Genomic DNA, 19358 nt, shown 5'->3' with positions numbered 1-19358 from the left:
ATTCAAGAAACAACTGAAAACTGTAGTTGTTTTTGTTTGTTTAAAAACAAAAGCAATGCAATGTAAAGACAGTTAAGGTTACACTGTGAAAAATGATTGGTAAAAATATTACATGCTCAGTTATTAGTTATGTCATCTAAATGAACGCAAGTTGGCAGTGATTTACGGACCCTTGATGAAGCAAAATAGGTGGACTTCTACCTCCTCACCATAAAGAATAAAAATAAATAAATTACGTGTTTCCATTCGCCGTGTTCATTATAAATTGTCGCTTCTGCAAAATCTTTTTTTTTTTTTAAAAAGTTTATAAGTGAGTACAATTTCTTAGTTTCTAAAATTTTGCTAATTTGAATGCATGCGGCTGATTTTTTTTAATACTGTTTATTTTGTATATCAACTGTAATAGTTTACCCTGTTTAAAAATAAAGCAATACATTTTTATGTGCACAATCGTAATAATAAAAATAAACGTGTTAAATACTCTCCCATCCAGCAGATGTTCCCATATAGATGCTTGCTTATGCTGCCAAAATTGCCATGTGAAAGTCAAACTACGTGGTTATTGTGCTTGAAATAAATGTATATAAATAATATCTATGCATAGTAGCTTCTTTCGAGTAAGCTCTATTGTGGTATTTTTTCCCCTCTCCAGTTTTGGCTTTCATGTAATGGGTTATCTCTAAAACTTGTAAAATTAAGCAATCTCATATTTTATCCTTTAAAAGAAAAACTTATGTTGTTTCCATGTGTTGAGTTATGTTTTTAATCCTTAAATTGATTTTTTAATAAGCTAAAGAGGTTGAAACTTAATATTGGCAATCAAAATGCACTATACCAAAACTCTCTACATTCTCTCAATTATGATACGTTAATTTCTCTCTTTATTTTCAAATAGATTAAGCCCTTTTAAGTTAGGAAACTAAATGAAACTTAAAACTACATCGAACATAGTTCTAAAAGAAAGCAACGAGTAAATTTAAAAAATATATTTGTGACAATTAAGTACGAAAAATATTAAGAAAAGAGAATATATCATAGTACATTCCTATACAACTGAGGAGAGGGAAAGGGAGAAGATCAAGACATGGAACTTGTCTTCTCACATGGCGCATTCAATTGTGGGGTCGCAATTCATATGTTTGACTTCTCTTAAGTACCTATCATTCACATATATATGCAGACCAAAAGAACATATTATTGTAGATACATCACATATGTTTGTAGACCTTAAGATTATGACTGTGCTACCCCAAACCCTATCACACATCAATAGGTATGTATCTGTAAATGAACAACCAATCAGACAAAGAAATAATAATACACAGAATAAAATTAATAAATAGAAATGTTCACTTGCAGTTTTTCAAATCAAATAAAGACAAAAATTAAGGGAAAGGAGATATCATTAAGAATAATTATTTTTGTATTTGAATCAAATTTGGCACGAATTGTGATTTCTTTAAATATTACAAACTAAGCAGTGAATAATTGTTATTTTTGTTCAAGCTTAACATCCTAAAATTTTAAAGATAAATTTTAATTTGTCAGCCGGATATCCAATGAGGTGTAAATTAGTTTAAATCCGAATGCATGAAAGAAAAAAAATTCTTGCTAGTTTCTCTGGCAATCAAGTCTTTCCTCAGTATTGGTATACAGTAACTATATATTCAATTTTTAAAAACACTTGTATTCAAATAAACATGAAACTAAATGGTTGTAATTGTAGTTTGTTTATTGTGAGCAAATAATTTTAAATACAATGGATAATAATTGTTTAAGAGTTAAACAACTCTCTTACCTACTTTTAATCTATAATTTTATTTACTGATTGTCTTTCCCAAGATGCCCCCATTGGGGTGGAGTTAAATTAAAACTTATTGTCTAATTTAATTTACAGTAATTTAAATAATTCATCCTTCCATTATTTCTTTAAAAGCTTCTTTTAAAAGAATCCCCTCCAAAAAAAAATATATTTCAGGAAAATATTTTAGACTTATTTTGTTTAAATTATGATAATACTGATTTGATACATACAGAACAACTGATATATATATTCAATACTAAAGCATGTACCAAAGAAATGCTGATAAATGTAGAAAACTGTTTGGTTGTATTCAAGCATTTCAACTATATTATATTTTAATTTCTCAATTTTATCAATTTTTTTATCAGTTCCCCTCTCCTCCCCCCAATTTGAACTGTATGAATTATTTTTTAACTATTTTCTAATTACAATAGTTTTTAAATAGGAATTAAATATTGAAATTTACTTCCACTTCGATTTTACCAAAAATTAATTGACTATAAAATTATTAAATTTTTGTACAAAAGGAATTCTTTTAATCGATTAAAAATTTATGAAAATACATATATTATAACACCACATAATAGTATCGAAAAAAACTAATAAAACATATGATTTACAATTGCATCTGTTTAAAAAGTGAACTTCTCTTCTTCGCGTCCTATTTATCTCTCCTTGCGTAAAGTAGAAAAGTTTAGTTTCTAGCCTAAAATTCAGCATCAGTCCTTGTGAAAAGATCTTGCAAAAAAAAAAAGAAAGAAAGAAAGAAGTCCATGTGAAAAAATTATTGAAAAGAGATGTAAGAAAACCCTTTACTCCTTTCCATTTTTTAGCTAATATTCTGAATCCAAAATACAATAGAAAAAGAAGACTTTCTAAATACATGAAGAAAGAGGCAGAGGANAAAAAAAAAAAAAAAAAGAAGAAGAAGAAGACAGAAATCCATGTGAAAAAATTATTGAAAAGAGATGTAAGAAAGCCCTTACTCCTTTCCATTTTTTAGCTAATATGCTGAATCCAAAATACAATAGAAAAAGAAGACTTTCTAAATACATGAAGAAAGAGGCAGAGGATTGGATTTCTATGAAAAGTGCTGAATGGCTAATTCTAGTGTTGTGTTTCAGAATAAAAGATCTAGTGTGTACCCACACTCATTATTTAATGAAAGTGTGGTGGAGAAAACAAAATAATTGCCCATTTTATGATTCAATTAGCTGGCTGTCCAGCAAGCTCAGCAGCTATTGAATGCAGGTTTTCTACATGTGGAGTTTGGTCCAAACTGCGAAACAATTTAGGTCTCGAAAAAGCTTGTTGAAGTTTATAAGCATTTAATGAGTAAAGCAGAACCAAAAGAGACTGTTACAGAACTTTTAACTAAATATGGTATTCATTTTATTTTTACTTTACCGATATATCATTAATTAATATAAATTACAGAATTTTCTTATAAAATTAATATGTGTTATTGAGATTAAAATACTTTGGTGAAATACAAAGAGTGTTCCATTTTTGCTATGTTAACATATTTTATATTCTTTAAAATATAATATATTTCCATAAAAGAAAAATTTCAAAAATGCATTAACATACCCTCCAACTTATGAGGATTTTGAAAATAATTCTTTCTAGTGGTAGCGAACCAAAGTAGAAATTTTTAAAGCAAATGGATCTCTCATAAAACTTTTATCAGAACTTAAGAATCTAGCCATATGGCCTGCACTTTTATAAGTAATAGTGGACCGCTAAAATTAATTTTTTTTAAATATTAAGACATTAATTTTGCTACCGTCTGAAAAGAAGATTTCTGAAACTACGGAAATTCCGTAGCAGTTGGAGGGTATGCATTAAACATTTTTTGCTCATCCCTTTAGCATGTAATCAAGATTATTTGCTTAAAAATGATTAAATAATTGAGAAAAATATTTAAAAATGTATGAAATTACTATAATAACTGTAGAAAGAAAGACAGACAGAGAAAGAAAGAGGTTGACAAATTAACTCCTTTTTTTGTCATTTCTTAAAATTCCCACTTGGGTTTTATTAGGCCTTTAGAAAAGAAAAAGAAAAAATTGGGGGGGGGGGGCAATTAGGTGGGTAGACAGCCGTGCTTAAAGATTCTTATTTGTGCCATAGTACATCTCCCTACTTGCATCATCTGGTTATAATACCAGGGGTCAGTCTAGGCTTTTCTGAGAGGTACCTATTTTGTGAAAAATTGAAAAATATAGTATTAATAAATCCATATTTTTGTGTTGATTTTTTGTTTCTTAAGGGATAAAAAAATAAAATTTTATGAAAAAATATTTTGTGAAACTACCGTTTTTCCTACAGTTGAATTTGTGAAGGTACCACTAAACGGTAGTAAATTCGACCTGGACAGACCCCTGAATACACTCTGTGTCAGTTTTATTCCTGTGTTTTCGCAGCTGCGTAGATTCTATATTTGTGTCATAATATCCGTTATGTTCTGTAGAATTTTTATTTGTCTGAATAAATTACTTTGGTAATAAATTAACTCTGCTTTTTCTATCTTATGGTGCTCAGCCAAAATTTTGATTTTCAACAAAAGTTTTTTTTTATTCTTTTGTTAGTGAAGTTTTATTTATTTTTTCAGTAATGACTATTCTTTTTGGAAAATCTGATGCAGCTGAAGAGCATATACCATTACCCGAGTCATCAGATGATGATGATGATGATTCTTCATCAGAATTAAGTGAATTGGAGCATGACATGAAAGATCAATTAAATGATATAACAGACTCCGATTCAGATTATTTGCTTACAGATCCCGATGACGAACCTCCTGAGGCTCTATCTTTTAAATCTGCTCGTGAAGCAACGTTGGCACGAAAGAAAAGAACTATTGAAGTTATAGAAATAGATAAAGACGAGAAACGAAGAAAACGAAAGGAGCTTCATGACCAATATATGCTACAAAAAATCGAGAAGGTATTGTTTTATTTTTATAGATGACTATAAATTCTGTATCATTTTTAATTGTTTATATTATAAAATTTGTTTATTTATTTTGTATTTTTTTTTATATGAGCGATATTATTGCAGGAACAGTTGTACAAAATTGTAAATTCTAGTTTCCTTTTTTAAAGCGCAATTTATCATGGCTCATAAATAAAACATTTGTGAGTAGTATTTTAAATTATTATACAGTTGAACCTGTCTATCCCGAACCTCTTTATCTCGAAAACCTCTATATCTCGAAATTTCTAAAATTCCCTACATTTACTGTCTAAAATCAATGTATTTTCCATGCTTATGTTGAATTTTTTTTCATCAAAACCTCCGTTTCTCTAATTTCTAATAATGGAGCACAAATGTCAAAACTTTCTTTATCAGTAGAACTCGTAGATAGAGATGAATTTCGTGGATCCACAGGAAGTAGGGATGAACAGGTTGGGGATGTTTCTTGGAATTTCAATCACTATCCCTGCACTTCCTTAACTAGAAAGGAATACAATGATTCTAGCAGTAAGTGAGGGGTTAATGAGTAGTGACCATGTGCTTTTCAACATAGATAAGAAAACTAAGAATGGAAATTCATTTTGATCTCAAATTTTCAACCAATGGGTCAAAGGATAATTAAGAGTTTTAAAGTGAACTATAGAAAACAGTTGGTATGCAAACTTGTAGATGCCCAGGAAAATGTTGGCTATGAGGAATTTGCAATCTTTTTAACCTCGAAAAAATAATTGAAACAAATAAGGTTATACGTCAAAAATCTTGGAAAAATTATTTTCAGTGTTAAATGTATGTTAAAAAAACTGTTATGTAAATAGATGTATGTGATATAATTAATTTAAAGAAATGTCTATATTTTTCAACTGAAAACAATTAAAGCTTTTTTAATAGAATTTCTTAATTAAATTTAATTTTTTAAAGTACCTGTATAACTCGAAATCTCTTTATCTTGAATTTTTCACCTTTCCCGTGGGATTCGCGATAAACAGGTTTGACTGTATATCTATATTCAAAGCAGTCAAAAGAAAATTTTGACTAGTTTATCAAAAAAAACTAATGGATGGAAAATTACCCTCCAAAAAATTCAATATTAAACTTCGAGAAGTAGAAGGTCATAACATAAAGATTGAGAATCACCAGACAACTCGAGACCAAAAATTTCATCACAGGCTGTTAGAAAACTTTGTTTTTGTTACACATTTGAACTTATGTTTCTATTTACTTGAATTATCCTAATTTTTTGCTTCCTATATTATTACTATATGTGTTTACTATATTTTCATATGATTATTGTCAAATATTGTGTACAAGCAGGCTCAGAAATATTTGTTTACAATTCAATAGCATTTTCATGGACCATATGCAACCAACTTGGAACATAATTTAGTAATATGGTTTGGAAGTCTATGTGCTAATTTGATCAGATTGTTTTTTCCCTGTATATTTTAATGCTTGTATTGATATCTATCTATATCTTTTGATGCCTTTCTTATGTCTTATATCCTTTGTGGATACTGATCTATTAAAAAAGACCAACACACCTGTAAAATATGTATTTAGAAATTTGGATTTGAAGCGTTTATCACGATCTCAGATTTTTATTTCATCTTTAAAAACTAAGCCAGATTAGTCATTTTTCAAGAAAATTATCCAGAACATGGCTCAAAAACATCATCAAGGCTATATTTTGATTTTTAAATAGAATCTTGTTGATAGGGTTGAAAAAAATCAGAAATCCTTTCTTTCAACCATGAATTTGGTGATGCAGATAGTCATTTTGTGGATATAGTGAGGGAGGGTAATTGTGTCAAAATCGTCTCAGAAGATTATTAAGATATGAGAAGGGATTTGTCGAATGGCGTCAGTGCAGCAAATGCAATGATATAACGTTATTGATAAGAATTTAAAATTTTTAACATTTTCATGGTTTGCAGTGTTAACAATGTAAAGTGAACTATCTTGAAATCGTCTGCACTGAATATTGTTTCATTAATATTAAATCATTTTGTTTTATTTATAAAAATTTAATAATTTCCTTTATACATACAAATTTGATTTTGTCTTTTATTGTAGCGGCAAAAAATTGAGTCTAAGTTGCTACCTGAAAATGTGATTGAAGAACTGAATGATCAACCAGGCTTAGAAACTGCTGCCTATAATGAAAAAAATAGTAATGTTTACTTAATTTATTTTTCTTTTAAATTATTTTGAATATGTACTTAGCAGCCTCTAGAACTAATTTAATCCAATATTATTGAACTTCTCAACAAAACAAAAATTTAACTTGTTTCTCTTTCTTTATACTTTTGTTCTAAACCTATAAAAATGTGTGTTATTAATTGTTTCACATCTATGATTAACTATCAGGAAAGCCTTTCTTGCCTCCAAAACTTTGTTAAAAACAGAAAAAACTATAATTGAAATTGTTAATCAATTTGACCTATTATTGCTTCATATGCAAATAGCAAATTTTAATTTTCTATCTTAATTTTTAATTCCAATACATAAATTATATTAATTAAATCAGATACATTGCAACTAACTAATGGGGAAAAATAATAAAAAATTGTAAATAATAAATTAGAATCTTTTATACTTAATTTTTTTATTTATTTCCTAACTCCATTACAATCATATTTTTGTCACATTTCAAATCATATTTTTTGTGTAATGTAAGAGTACATTGTTAGATTACATAGTATGAGATTAGTTGTATTTAAATTGCAATATTTTTCTTATAATTTGAGAGAAAGAAATTTGCAAGCTAGCATCGCATTTGCAAATGTGTCCATCCATCAATACTTTATTGAAAAAGTATTTTCCAATTTTTTTAGTTGTCTTCTCAAAACCTCTAAAAAGGTAGACCATAACTGGGGTTTCAAGTTTGTTACTAGAAAAAAGGACTAAAATTTACGGATGGTTTGAGAAAAATTTTAAACTCTTCAAATAAAAAAAATGTGTTTGCTCTGAAACACTACACTGAATCTGGTACAAGTAATAAAAGCTTCTGAAAAACCTGAAGAAATTGTAATTTATTTATTTTTTTTTTCGTTTCTGCAATATTTGTATTTATTTATTTATTTTATTTTCAAATTATCAACGTTTTGGCACATATTATTGTACATTGTTCGTCAAATGTTTATTTGCAGACAATTCAACATGTTTTTTAACACTAAGGATTAAGAAATCTCATTGTCCAGTGTACACCTTACCCCTTTAATTAGGATAGAAAAGCTAAACTTTTTCTTTCTTTTGTAATCTTTTGGCACTATTTTAGAGTGGCATTATTTTAGAGTTAAAAGTAATATTTAGACTGCCTACCTGACTGATGAGAATATGGTCAACTTTTAAACTATTTTCTTTTTGTTTTTCTATTGCTTTATTCTCCTAAATGTTTTATCATTTATGCATTAGGAATTTTGATGCCTTAAAAAACCACTAGTTGTTATTTAAATGTTAGTAAAAGGAAAAAAATCCAAAAAGCTTCTTATTTTAAGCAATTTTTGCACAAATCTTAGCAATTCCAAAAATTTGCAAAATTAGATTTAAAAAAAAAAGACATTAAAATTTTGCGGAAATTTACGTTGTGAGAAACTTGTGAGCAGTTGTGAAATTGGTATCTAATTTTGTTTCGAGAGAAAAGATGTTTCAAAGCTTGTATTATATTATGGCATGTTAAAACAATAAAAATCGTACTGTGATGATGAAAAGGAAAATGCAACAGAATGTTTAATAATTTCTTATTTTTATTTATTATTAGTTATTTAAATTTTTTGGAATATTTATTTGCAACATAAAGATACCTCAAATTCCACACCTTATCTCCTGCTTAGGACTTGAGAGGAAAGGTTTGAAACAAGGAACTTTTCTTGTTTGAGGTTTTCTAAAGATATATAAACTCATTTTGAATAAGCAACAACAACATAAAGACTGGCAACTAGTATTTTTTTTCTTCAATCAAATAGATGATGGTTCTCCATGATGAACTTGACACAGGTCATTTTATTTCCTCTAAACAAAAATTTTATTCTATTTGATATTTGTTAAAGGGGTATGGTTATTTTTCACTCTTAATTAAGTAATTTTATAAAAGTGTGTTTGAAATTGTTCCTAAAATACCGCATGATCAATGAATGGGTATTAAACAGATCAACACAAGTTGCCATAAGAAAGTACCATTGATTCCTTTTAAGAGTATATCACATAATTGTAGTTCTAGTATGAACAATTAGATCAAATCTAATTTCATTTAACTTGTTTAAAACAATTATTATGAATAAACATTTATCACTATTCTGATAAATTGATGTTTTTTATTAAAATGGTTTTTTACTTATAAGTGTTTTTTTTAAAATTATCTTAACTTATTAGTTTTTAACTATTAATTTAAATATCATTATCAGTTACTTTAGACAAGAAGGAAGAAAAAGAAGAGGAGGTTGATGCTGAAGTTGTTAAAGAAGAAATTATTGAAAAACATGGGTGAGAAATGTATATTATATTTTTATTGAGAAAAAAAACAATACATCTTTACATTTGTGGAAAAATGGTTTTAAATCTTACTTTTTATTACAGTTTATTAAAAAGCATAAATTATTAATTGCCTTGAAAATACTGGGGGAGATAAACGAATATATAAAAATAATTTACTTATTACCAATGGATACTAAATTTAAACTCATAGATCTGAAAATTTCTTAAATGGATCCATCAATGTAGGGAAGTGTCATGTACCCCCGCCCGTTGTCAATTTCATATGTGTAGAATATATTTTCAAGTCAATGAACCATCGGACATTAATTGTTCTATTTAAAATAAAATCTCAAAATTTCAAGTATTTATGCAGCTGGTAACATGGTAAACAATAGTTTTGAAAATATGTTGAATACAGTAGTCATGAAATGAAGAAAAATCGGTTGAATTTTGTGATAAAAATGATAAATGAGTTTATCTATTGTCAATACATTGGTCATTTTCATTTACACTTGAAAAAACAGTGAAAAAAAAAAACAATTTTTGTAACTGGGCGGGGCTACCCAACACATTTTGAAAAGAGCTGAAAAACATGTTTTTTCACATTTCTATTTTTTTAAAGTTAAACTATTCTTTTTTTGGTTTATTCTTTTTTCATTATTTAATTAGATGATAAAACAATAGAAACATACAAAAATATTGATTATTACTCAATATTATACAGAAATATAAGCAATACTCCTTAAGTGGGCGGGGCTACCCAACTCTCCTCTACTTAAAAAATTAAAGTTAATATTAAATACTGTGTTAATTAAGTTGAACAGAACCTTCTTCTGAAGTTACATTAATAAAAGTACAATTGACTCTTGATATAACAACCACTATAGTCTAAAGGAAAACTTCAGGTCTGTGGAATTGAAAATGGTACCTTATGTGTTGATTACTTTAAGGGAAGGGCTGTTATTACAGTGAAGGGTGTAATTTGCATATTTTAAAACTGAAAATACATCATGAATGAATTTGATTAAAATTTTTCTAAATGATTCCATTTATTGTTCAATTTGAGCTAACTACAAAAAACAGAAAAAATTGGAAACTTTTTTAAGATATTTTTTCTTCAATTTTTAATACCATTTGGCATTTTATTTATTTTTTCATAGGTTCAAAGTCATTTTGAAGAAAATAAAGCTACAGATTAAGTGCCTTATATTTTAGGCTGTGTATACAATATTGCCATGAAGAGTTATCTGGGCAAATGAACAAATAACTTAAATATTTTAAAGTTATTAAACTTTTTTTAATAAAATCATCAATTAAGAGAAATTTTTCAACCTTGAAAAAAATTATCAAAATCAACAAATAATTCTTGATGTTTTCAAATTTTTATGAGCCTAAATAATGCAGTGTAAATGTAACTTATCAAATATTAAAAAACTTGATCATAAATGCTTTTCATTTTCACAAACTGGGGCTTTTTCTTTTCTTGACATCTTGCAAAAATTTCAAAATTACCATTAATTCAGAAATCAAAAATAAATGTTGGCATTTTTATATGCTCTCATTTACCTAACAAATGAAGAAAAAAAAGCTTCTATTGTATTGTATTGTATCAATACTTAATATATCTTTGTATTCTTTATTGATATTAGCGTGTATAAATACATTTAAAAGATTTTAAAAATTGTACACAAGTAAAAATATGCCTATATGCCATCATTAGAAAAGATATGTAAATAAATTTTGAATTTGACAAAAATTTATATCATGCATATTGTGTAAATTAGTATTGTATGTTCATTTGATTGTCTATTTTCTGTTTTCCAACTTTTAGGCTGTTCTTGTTTGAGGTTGTTCTTAATGTTAGTGATTTTCCTAGCAATCTTAATGCAGTTCTCTGTGGAAAAGATATAAATTTTAGGAGTGATTTATTACATAACCACTAAAAAATGAGAGTTCAATATGAAATTTTTTATACAATTTTACATCAAGTTTACTATACTCTTTCTGATAGACCCAATATTACTTTATCAGAAATCATGTTTATACTTCTTACAGTGTTTTATTTCTCAGTTATAATAAAATTAAGCAAATTTTTTTGAAATTCTACTTAAATCACTAACTGAAAATAATCAAACTTATCTTAATTTATGCTTAAGAATCGAATAATTTTCTCTTACTTAATAAGGTGTCTAGTGTGGTTAATTCTAATAAGTTTGCCAAATAAATTATATAGCATCATTTTAACACATTGTCTTTTTTAATTGAAATTTGAACATTTTGTCTTCATTTTGCATAGAAAAAGTCTAATTTGAGTTTAAACTTTTGTAATTTTTTAAAAAAAAAGTAAAACATTTTTGTTAACATTAGCATTAGGAAATGGGACAGTGTAGACGCTTGACAAAATTTTAATCTATTGTTACTCTTAAAAAATATCGAAAAATTGAAATTAAGCTAATTGTAGTCTATAAGTAAGATACAAGCTGAAACCTATTCCAACTAAGTAAAGTTTTATTCAAAGATAAACTACTACATTAGAAATCTTATTTTTAATATTTATTTTGTAGAAATAAATATTAATTTAATGGAACTTTGCTTTTCTTTTATGAAGTAGAATGACAAATCAGTCATCAAAAATTTTTAAAAGGTTATTGTTAAAACTACTATTTTAAAAACAATTAGATTCTGTAGGTAATCAATATTCTGAATTTAAAATAAAAGAACTTAAAATGTTGTAGCATTAGTTTTTCATAAGTTCTTTAACATATAGAAACAAATCCAATTTAATTCATTATTTAGGTAAATTCTATTTTGATCACTTTGTTTTTCTACTTTGCTTAAAACAATCATTTCTTGTAGCCCTACTTTGTTCAAGTGTAAAAGTTTGGCTGAGGAAGATAAAATTCGAAAAAATGAACTTGGAAGTGTTAGAACCCTTAAAGATCGTTTATTGTATAGTGGTCGCATTCGCAGAGAAAAAAGTAGTAAGTGTGCATTTATTAAATAATATTTTTTGTATTTATGTTTTTATCAATATCAAAAAATTCAGAACTTATTTGGGATTTTTTATCCTCAAAATATTAGGGATAGCCGCAATCTGGAAAGTATGGTCCCAATAGTTTAGGCTGGAAATCATTCGAAAATTTGGGACCCTTAATATTAATTTCACTTTTTGTTTATTTCTCTTTATCCAAGGATTTTTTGCCAGGAATCTAAATTTAGAGTTTTGGGAAAAATAGTTTGACTTTTTTCAAAAAACATAAATAAATTTTGTGAAAATAATTATCAAAATTTTCCTTGTGGAAAATTACATTTTTGTAAACATAATCATGATTGTAATATTTAAGCTAACAGTCACGATGGAAATATATCATATGAAATAAATAGTTTTACTCAGCTTTCAAAAATCAACTTATATCAATGCTTGATTTTCAGCAATATATTAAAATTATAAACTTAGCAAAATAATCTTTCAATAACGCATTATAATATTAAAATATAAATATATCAGGATATATAAAGTGATTCAGGGATGATTGTGTCTTGATGAAAAAAGTACTTGAAATCTTAACCTAAAAAATTTATATTTAGAGGGTTATTCTGAATTTAGAAAATTATGAATTCTAACTATAATTTTTTATGAAGGAAAGGAAATTGATTTATTTCTTTTGAATCTAATTTCATGGCATTTTATTACTTACATATTAAAATACAAATGAATTATAATCCTCAGAACTAACTACATAATTTGGCTTATTAACATTATAAGCCATATTCTTTTAAGAAATAAAAACAGGTACATTTGACAACTAACTATTGAGTTTCAGGGCTGATTGTGCTCCGGAAAAAATCCGGATTTCCGGATTTTTTGCTAACAGTGATCCGGACGTTTCCGGAGATCGAAGGTCCAGACGTTTTAAAAAAATCATTGATCACAGATGTTTCCGGAAATCAAATTTTCAAAGGTGGAACTTAAAAACACTGTTTATTTTATTTGTTTGTAAGGGAGAGCCAGATAGATACTTTATAAGCTTATATTCATGATTAATATTCATATTTTATTAGTAAAGAGTTGTTATAATCATAAACTCAAGAAAGGACATATTTGTAAATTTTAATTACTTCTCCAAGTCATCATAGGTATGTGTAAATGGTATAGGTATGTGTAAAATTTTAAATATATTTTAAGTAAACTAAGAAATATTGAGAAAATGAAAAAACCTTGTTTAAATTTTTTCTAATTTTTCATTTTAAACTATTTTTTTTAACTTAAGAAATTTTCCGGAATTTTGACTTGGGCTCACAATCACCCCTGGAGATTGTTAGATAAAGATTATTTGAACTCAGATTTAGATCATTCTTAAATAATAAATAAAAATAGCTTCAGAAAAATGATGGAAATATTTTAAAATGATATTTTAATTATTTGTGTGAACATGAAATTTAAATATTATTAATGTGCTTTAATTTATAAGTAGTATACAAAATTTATTCTTTTCTTGTTTTTTAAGCTCTGAAATAACTCTCATGAATACAAATCCTGATGTTTGATTTTAAAACACAGGAATACGAATCGCAATATTGGATTCTAATAAGGTCTACAAATCACGACTTTTGATTTTTGAATCTCAATATGCAATTTTTTACATTGTGTTATTATATAACATAATGTGTAACTTTTAAATCATGTAATTCTAAAATCTACGTTTGATATAAAAACCGTGTAAATACTAATTCCGAAATTCGATTTTTAAACCACATAAATACAAGTCGCGATGTTTGATTTTAAAATCACTAGAATTTAAATTGCTATGTTTGATTTTCAAATCGAATGGAGACAATATTTAACAAATTATGGCTTATAAGCGGCAATTAATTTACCAATTGCAATTCGTTAATCAGGTTAATACGAATATTGAAAAATTCTATTCAAAAAACATGTGAAATACAGAGTCGTGACTTACGTGGATGTTGATTGAAGATTGTGATGGTGGTAAATCATATTAATGTAATGCGTGATTTGTAGCCACCTTAACGCAAATTGTGATATCAATTTTATAAATTGCTTTCTTTAGTTTTCCCTCATCAAGATCATCAAAAAATCTGTGTTTTCAAATACAAGAAAAATCAGAATTTTCTTTGAAAATAGTTGAATTTCTGATTTTTCTTGAAACTGCTGGAGTTTTGATATTTTACTAAAAGGCAATTCCTTCGGCAAATTTTAAAAAGAATCCACAAAATTTAAGAATTTTTGTGGATGTATCTGGGCATAACGTTTGCCTACATTACGTAACTCTGCCTTTGATCTTTTCTATTCTCCTCTAATTACAATCTGTTGATGTTTTCATGTCATATTCATTATCTTGTTTCTTTCTTTCATAGCTATGTTAGAAGACTATTTTTGTCATAATTCATTTAAAAAACATTTGTTAAAGAAAATTTCCTTTTAGTTATAACAAAATGTATGTTTGGATTTTACAGATCATTACAGATTTTTGTGAGGTCCATTTAAGTAGCTTAGAATTTTGTAAAGAATCCGTTTTTAGAAATCAGAATTTTCTGGATGGTTTGTTTTTAAGAATCGGAATTTTGTGAAAGGTCTATCAATAATACCAATTTATTCCTAGGAACCTGATTTCTAGAAAGCTTTTTCGTGCACATAATAATATTATGAATAAAATTCACTTAGCCGAAAAATAGTTCTAAGTCAATTTTTTATAATCATTTATATTTATTTAATAATAGTCTGAAAAAAAATTTGTAAGATATACAAATGTTTGCATCATTTCAAACAATGTAAGTTTAAATGAAGTACAGAATTTTAAGAAAATCAGTCAAAAAAATTTTTAACAAGGTTGTATATTTAAAAACCATTAAAGGATTTCCGTTTTTAATATTTTACACTGTACATACCTAAAAATTTTAGTCTAAAATAAAAGTTGGGGAGCTATTGGTTAACTGAAGCAATCTGAAAGGAACTGTGCAAGTAAGGGGTTTGCTGTTGCTCCCTTATATTCTATATACTTTTTTCTATTAAATTGAATCAAACAATTAAAATTATGTTGTTCAATTTAACTTTTATTTTATTTTTTCAGGTAAAGATGCAGATGCAAAAAGGAAAAAACAGTTAGTAGTGAGAGGCTCAACTAGCAATAACTTCAAAAAAAGTAAAGAATGATAAAACTTATTTGTAAATATGTATAAATAAATTACTTGAAAAAGAACAGCTTCTAATTTTGTTAGTCGATTTTAACTATATTTGCTAAGCTCTAATATTTAAAAATTAGATTTTATTTAAAGCTTTATTTCACTATTTAAATATTCAGGAAATACAAATTAATGTTTGGCATTCAGAAAAAACTTTCTCTCTCTAAAAATTATGTTGCTGTTTGTTTTCTGATTAGTGCTTGTTAAAACATACATTATTGGTTTTAGGGGTGAAAACCATAAACAACTTTTGCTCCTTTTTTTTCTCTTTTATTACGCACATTATTTAAATAAAAATTTTGTTATGCTTGCCTCTTTTTTTTTCCTGTATTTTTAAAAGACTATATTTTTTAGAACTAGGATTCTAAATTTTGAAGAAAAAAATTTCTAGTTGCTTTATTTTTTCTTTAATTTATTTTTTATCAAACAAATTCTTATTTTTTTCATGTTTCATGTGTGGTATAACACTTAAAATGGGGTGTATGGTGTCTTATATGCAGTTTTCAATAAATAGACTTAGTAAACGAATAGAAAACTTTATTTAATTTATGTATAAAATGCCAAATAAAATATATAGTTTTTTATGATCTTTTCTTGTGTTTCACAATCTTGACAATATTTTATTGTGACTGTTATATAATTTTTAGATTAACTTTTCTCAACAAATGCATTTTCACACACTAGTACAAAACTTTATTATCTTTCTAGGTCATCATCCATCAGTGTAATATTAAAAAATGCACACTGAAGTGGCAATTTAAATTAAACTCAGTGATACATATTTGAGCACTGATTTAGAATAGTATTTCCAGAGTTGCCACAGAAAAAAATGAACAAAATAGTTGCTTTTAGTAGCCTAAAGCATGAAAATAGTAGCCCAAAACTAGGAAAATAGTTGTCTGAATATAATTCTAGAATTCTAGAGAGAATAAAAATTCATCAGAAATATGACTAGAATTTTGTTAATGACTTAATCGTCATATACCATGATGAATTCAGTCAAGTTGGTGGCAAATATGATAATTTTTATATAAACGGTTAATGTATATATATATATATATATATGGAAAGTGATTACTCAAATTCGAAATTCACGCATCATAATATTGTATTAAAATTTATTTATTTTTTTAAATCATGCTGAATTTCGTTGCAATAATCACTGAAAAGGCGACCGAGAAATGAAATAAGACTTACAATGGAATCTGTGCATATTTAACGATTTAAAAAGTGAAGACTCAAATTTGCAGATTAAAGTTTTCAACATTTTTTATTTTTTAAGAAAAAAAGTTCAGTGTGCTCAAAAACTATCTCACGGAGAGTAGATTTCCCACCAATTTATGATTAAAAAAAATAAAATAATAATAAACATAGCTAGGAGTACAGAAAAGTCTCCCAATAGTCACCTTTTCCTGAAAATAGTTGCTTTTTTAGCTTTTTCGGGGGGGGGGAAGTTGCCATAGTCGCCTCATGCAAAAAATAGTTGCAATTTAGTTGCCTGTGGCAACCCTGTTACTTTTACTTTACCCTGTGGTTTTTACTTTAATAAATTATATTATGTCTCTTTTATAAGTCATTCTAAAATAAATTTCTAATTGATTTTTTTTTTGTAACCCTGAATGAANTTTTTTTTTTTTTTGTAGCCCTGAATGAAAAAAAAAATAATGCTTGTTATCTGTATGTAAATATGCACAAGTGAAATGCAAAAAAAAGAATAAATAAACAGATTTATTGTATAAATATAAACTAGAAAATATCTATTAAATTGTAATTCATTTGTTTTAAATAGTGAAGAACAAATTATCTCATGAGGGATGTTGTAAAGTAACTGAAAAGTAGGCAACTCAAAAGAATTTGCATTGCTAGTTGAAGAGTGTTGCTTCCATTGCATCCATCTTCTTCACATTCACAGATTGTTTCTTTGAGATCACGATTAGAATTATAAAAGCAATCAAATTTTGGATGTTTTGTGTATCCACAGCTGCGCTTTGTTCTTGAAGAGTCTTCGTTCCCTTGGGAATGGAGGGGGGAAAGATAAATATGATTAATAAATATTTTTGAAAAAAATCTTGGGTAATAATATGTTTAATCCACAATGCTATAGACCAGGGTATGAAATATCCATTTTAAAGACACTAGCCTAACTGAAATATTTGCTCGGCACTATTTTACGTTTGTGAAAAATATTAATGAATTTTAAAATGTTAACCTATACAGTTTGAAGAACTTTATAGTGAATTATAAAAGAATGCAGAAACATAAAAGTCAAAACATGTTTACTGCAGTATAATAATTTTAAATTAAAGAATATTAAATCACTGAAATAAGCAACTTCACGTTAAATTAAGGCTAGTGTTAAACAAGGTCAGTATAATGTTATGAAATATATTAAAATTAAAACAGTCAATTAGTTTTGAAAAATTTTATATTAATTGACACATATTAATTTTTGTAAGATCTTTTATTTAAAATCTGATATTCTATTGTAATTTTTTACTACGTAATCAAAAAGGACATGTTGTGCCGAATATAAATTTTATAAAAATAATGTATATTTTTCTTTTAAAAAAATCCTCCAGTAGGATTGTAAATCAAAAACAGAAAATGAACTGGTTTTTAATTTGAACTTCTGGATCAAGTACTTTATTTTATAACCGTTGTTGAATAGTCGACCCAATTTTTTAGATATGTTCACCACCATACCCTAGTAATTAACTCAATCCAGCAGACAAGGGAACTCCTGGATCAAGTATTAGGAGAAATTTTATCTTTGTGGAGGTCTTTTTGAGGGAACTAACCCGCATATGCGTTGCATGGAGAGGAAAACTTCCCATCATTAGCCTAACGGCAAAGGGACTTTAACCCATGATCCGTCTACTACTGAGGATATTTTTTTCATATATCCTCAGTAATAATAATGAATTAGTCATAAATATTTTACTTCACCACTGTGGTCAGTGCAATCTGGGTGCGGAATTTACATCGTCCAGCCATTGATGGGATTCGAACCCAGGTGCACCTGATTGGAAGGCGAACGCTCTATCCTCAGGCAGGGCTAAAGAGAAGAGAAATACTGGTTCACTCCTTTGAAGAAACTCTCGCCGCGCCAAACCTCCGATTTTCTCCAGTGACGTCACTATGGCTCGAAACTTGCACTTTTACTTCAAGAACAGAGCGTTTGGTCTAACTAGCTCTAACTAATATTGGAGCATTCCTTTTTGCGACATATTCCAAGACATTTGTTGTTTTATAAAATGATTTTCCTCAGTTTATTGCAGTGAATTTGCAAAAATGTAAAACTATTAATGAAATTCCAGTTTGCGCAATTGCAACTTGCAAAAATTCTGATAGAAACACAAAAGGAAAAAATATAATTTTCCACGTGTTCCCTAAAGTAAGTGAACAACTATGTAAAGAATGGATTCAACGAATTGCAACCGAAATGACACAGTTAATATAAAACAGCAATACATTTATTCTATCGTTAAGAACTTTTATAAAAATTCACCATCTAAATAGAAATCGCCTTGTTACTTCAAAAAGAAAGGCAGGTGAAAAAATTAAAAATGGATAAAGTCAAAGAAAATTAAAGCGTAAATAAAAAGTATAAATAAAATATGTAGTATATAGTTAGAATTCTCCTAATTTCATAACATATTTTTCAGTGTAGTTATTCTAAATATTTATGATTTTTTTTATATTCTCTTAAAATTAAATATCGATAAATTATATTAAATTTAAATATCTATAAACAATTGTAAAATTTCAAATATCATTATGAACCTAAATTATTATTTTGTTTCAGTAATTAGCGTTTAAGGTTGATGTTTCCTAATGATTAAGTATGAACAAATTGCTATTAACGACATATTTTAAAATCAGGGATTCTAAATTTAACTTA

At 27.1% G+C, this 19358-nt stretch overlaps 2 protein-coding genes across 6 annotated transcripts in view; one reads left to right on the top strand and one right to left on the bottom strand.

Moving 5' to 3' along the window:
• Positions 1–170: 170 nt before the first annotated feature.
• Positions 171–17211, top strand: LOC107447217 (U3 small nucleolar RNA-associated protein NOL7). The gene is made up of 7 exons (XM_043049117.2): positions 171–310; positions 4419–4753; positions 6854–6950; positions 9184–9262; positions 12110–12234; positions 15346–15417; positions 17101–17211. The coding sequence occupies exons 2-7, from the start codon at positions 4421–4423 to the stop codon at positions 17154–17156; spliced, it is 762 nt and encodes a 253-aa protein (XP_042905051.1). The 5' UTR covers positions 171–310; positions 4419–4420; the 3' UTR covers positions 17157–17211.
• LOC107447215 (UPAR/Ly6 domain-containing protein CG9338) overlaps positions 17167–19358 on the bottom strand; it is a 32232-nt gene continuing 30040 nt past the window's right edge. For all 5 annotated transcript variants that reach the window (XM_071183335.1, XM_016062077.3, XM_043049118.2 and 2 more), the window contains one exon: positions 17167–17469. In XM_071183335.1, the coding sequence (XP_071039436.1) occupies positions 17258–17469 (212 nt within the window). In that variant the 3' untranslated portion in view covers positions 17167–17257. The remainder of the gene's footprint in view (positions 17470–19358) is intronic.

The sequence above is a fragment of the Parasteatoda tepidariorum genome, chromosome 7, assembly GCF_043381705.1.
Source record: "Parasteatoda tepidariorum isolate YZ-2023 chromosome 7, CAS_Ptep_4.0, whole genome shotgun sequence".
Classification (NCBI taxonomy): Eukaryota; Metazoa; Arthropoda; class Arachnida; order Araneae; family Theridiidae; genus Parasteatoda; species Parasteatoda tepidariorum.
Note: the sequence above shows the minus strand (reverse complement) of the source record. Positions and strands in the feature narration are given on the sequence as shown.

Excerpts from the sequence above, each read along its gene's own strand:
- LOC107447217 (XM_043049117.2), top strand. The coding sequence starts at position 4,421 with ATGACTATTCTTTTTGGAAAATCTGATGCAGCTGAAGAGCATATACCA. Across the intron at positions 6,951-9,183 it reads TGCCTATAATGAAAAAAATA|TTACTTTAGACAAGAAGGAA; the intron begins GTAATGTTTACT and ends TATCATTATCAG. Across the intron at positions 12,235-15,345 it reads CATTCGCAGAGAAAAAAGTA|GTAAAGATGCAGATGCAAAA; the intron begins GTAAGTGTGCAT and ends TTATTTTTTCAG.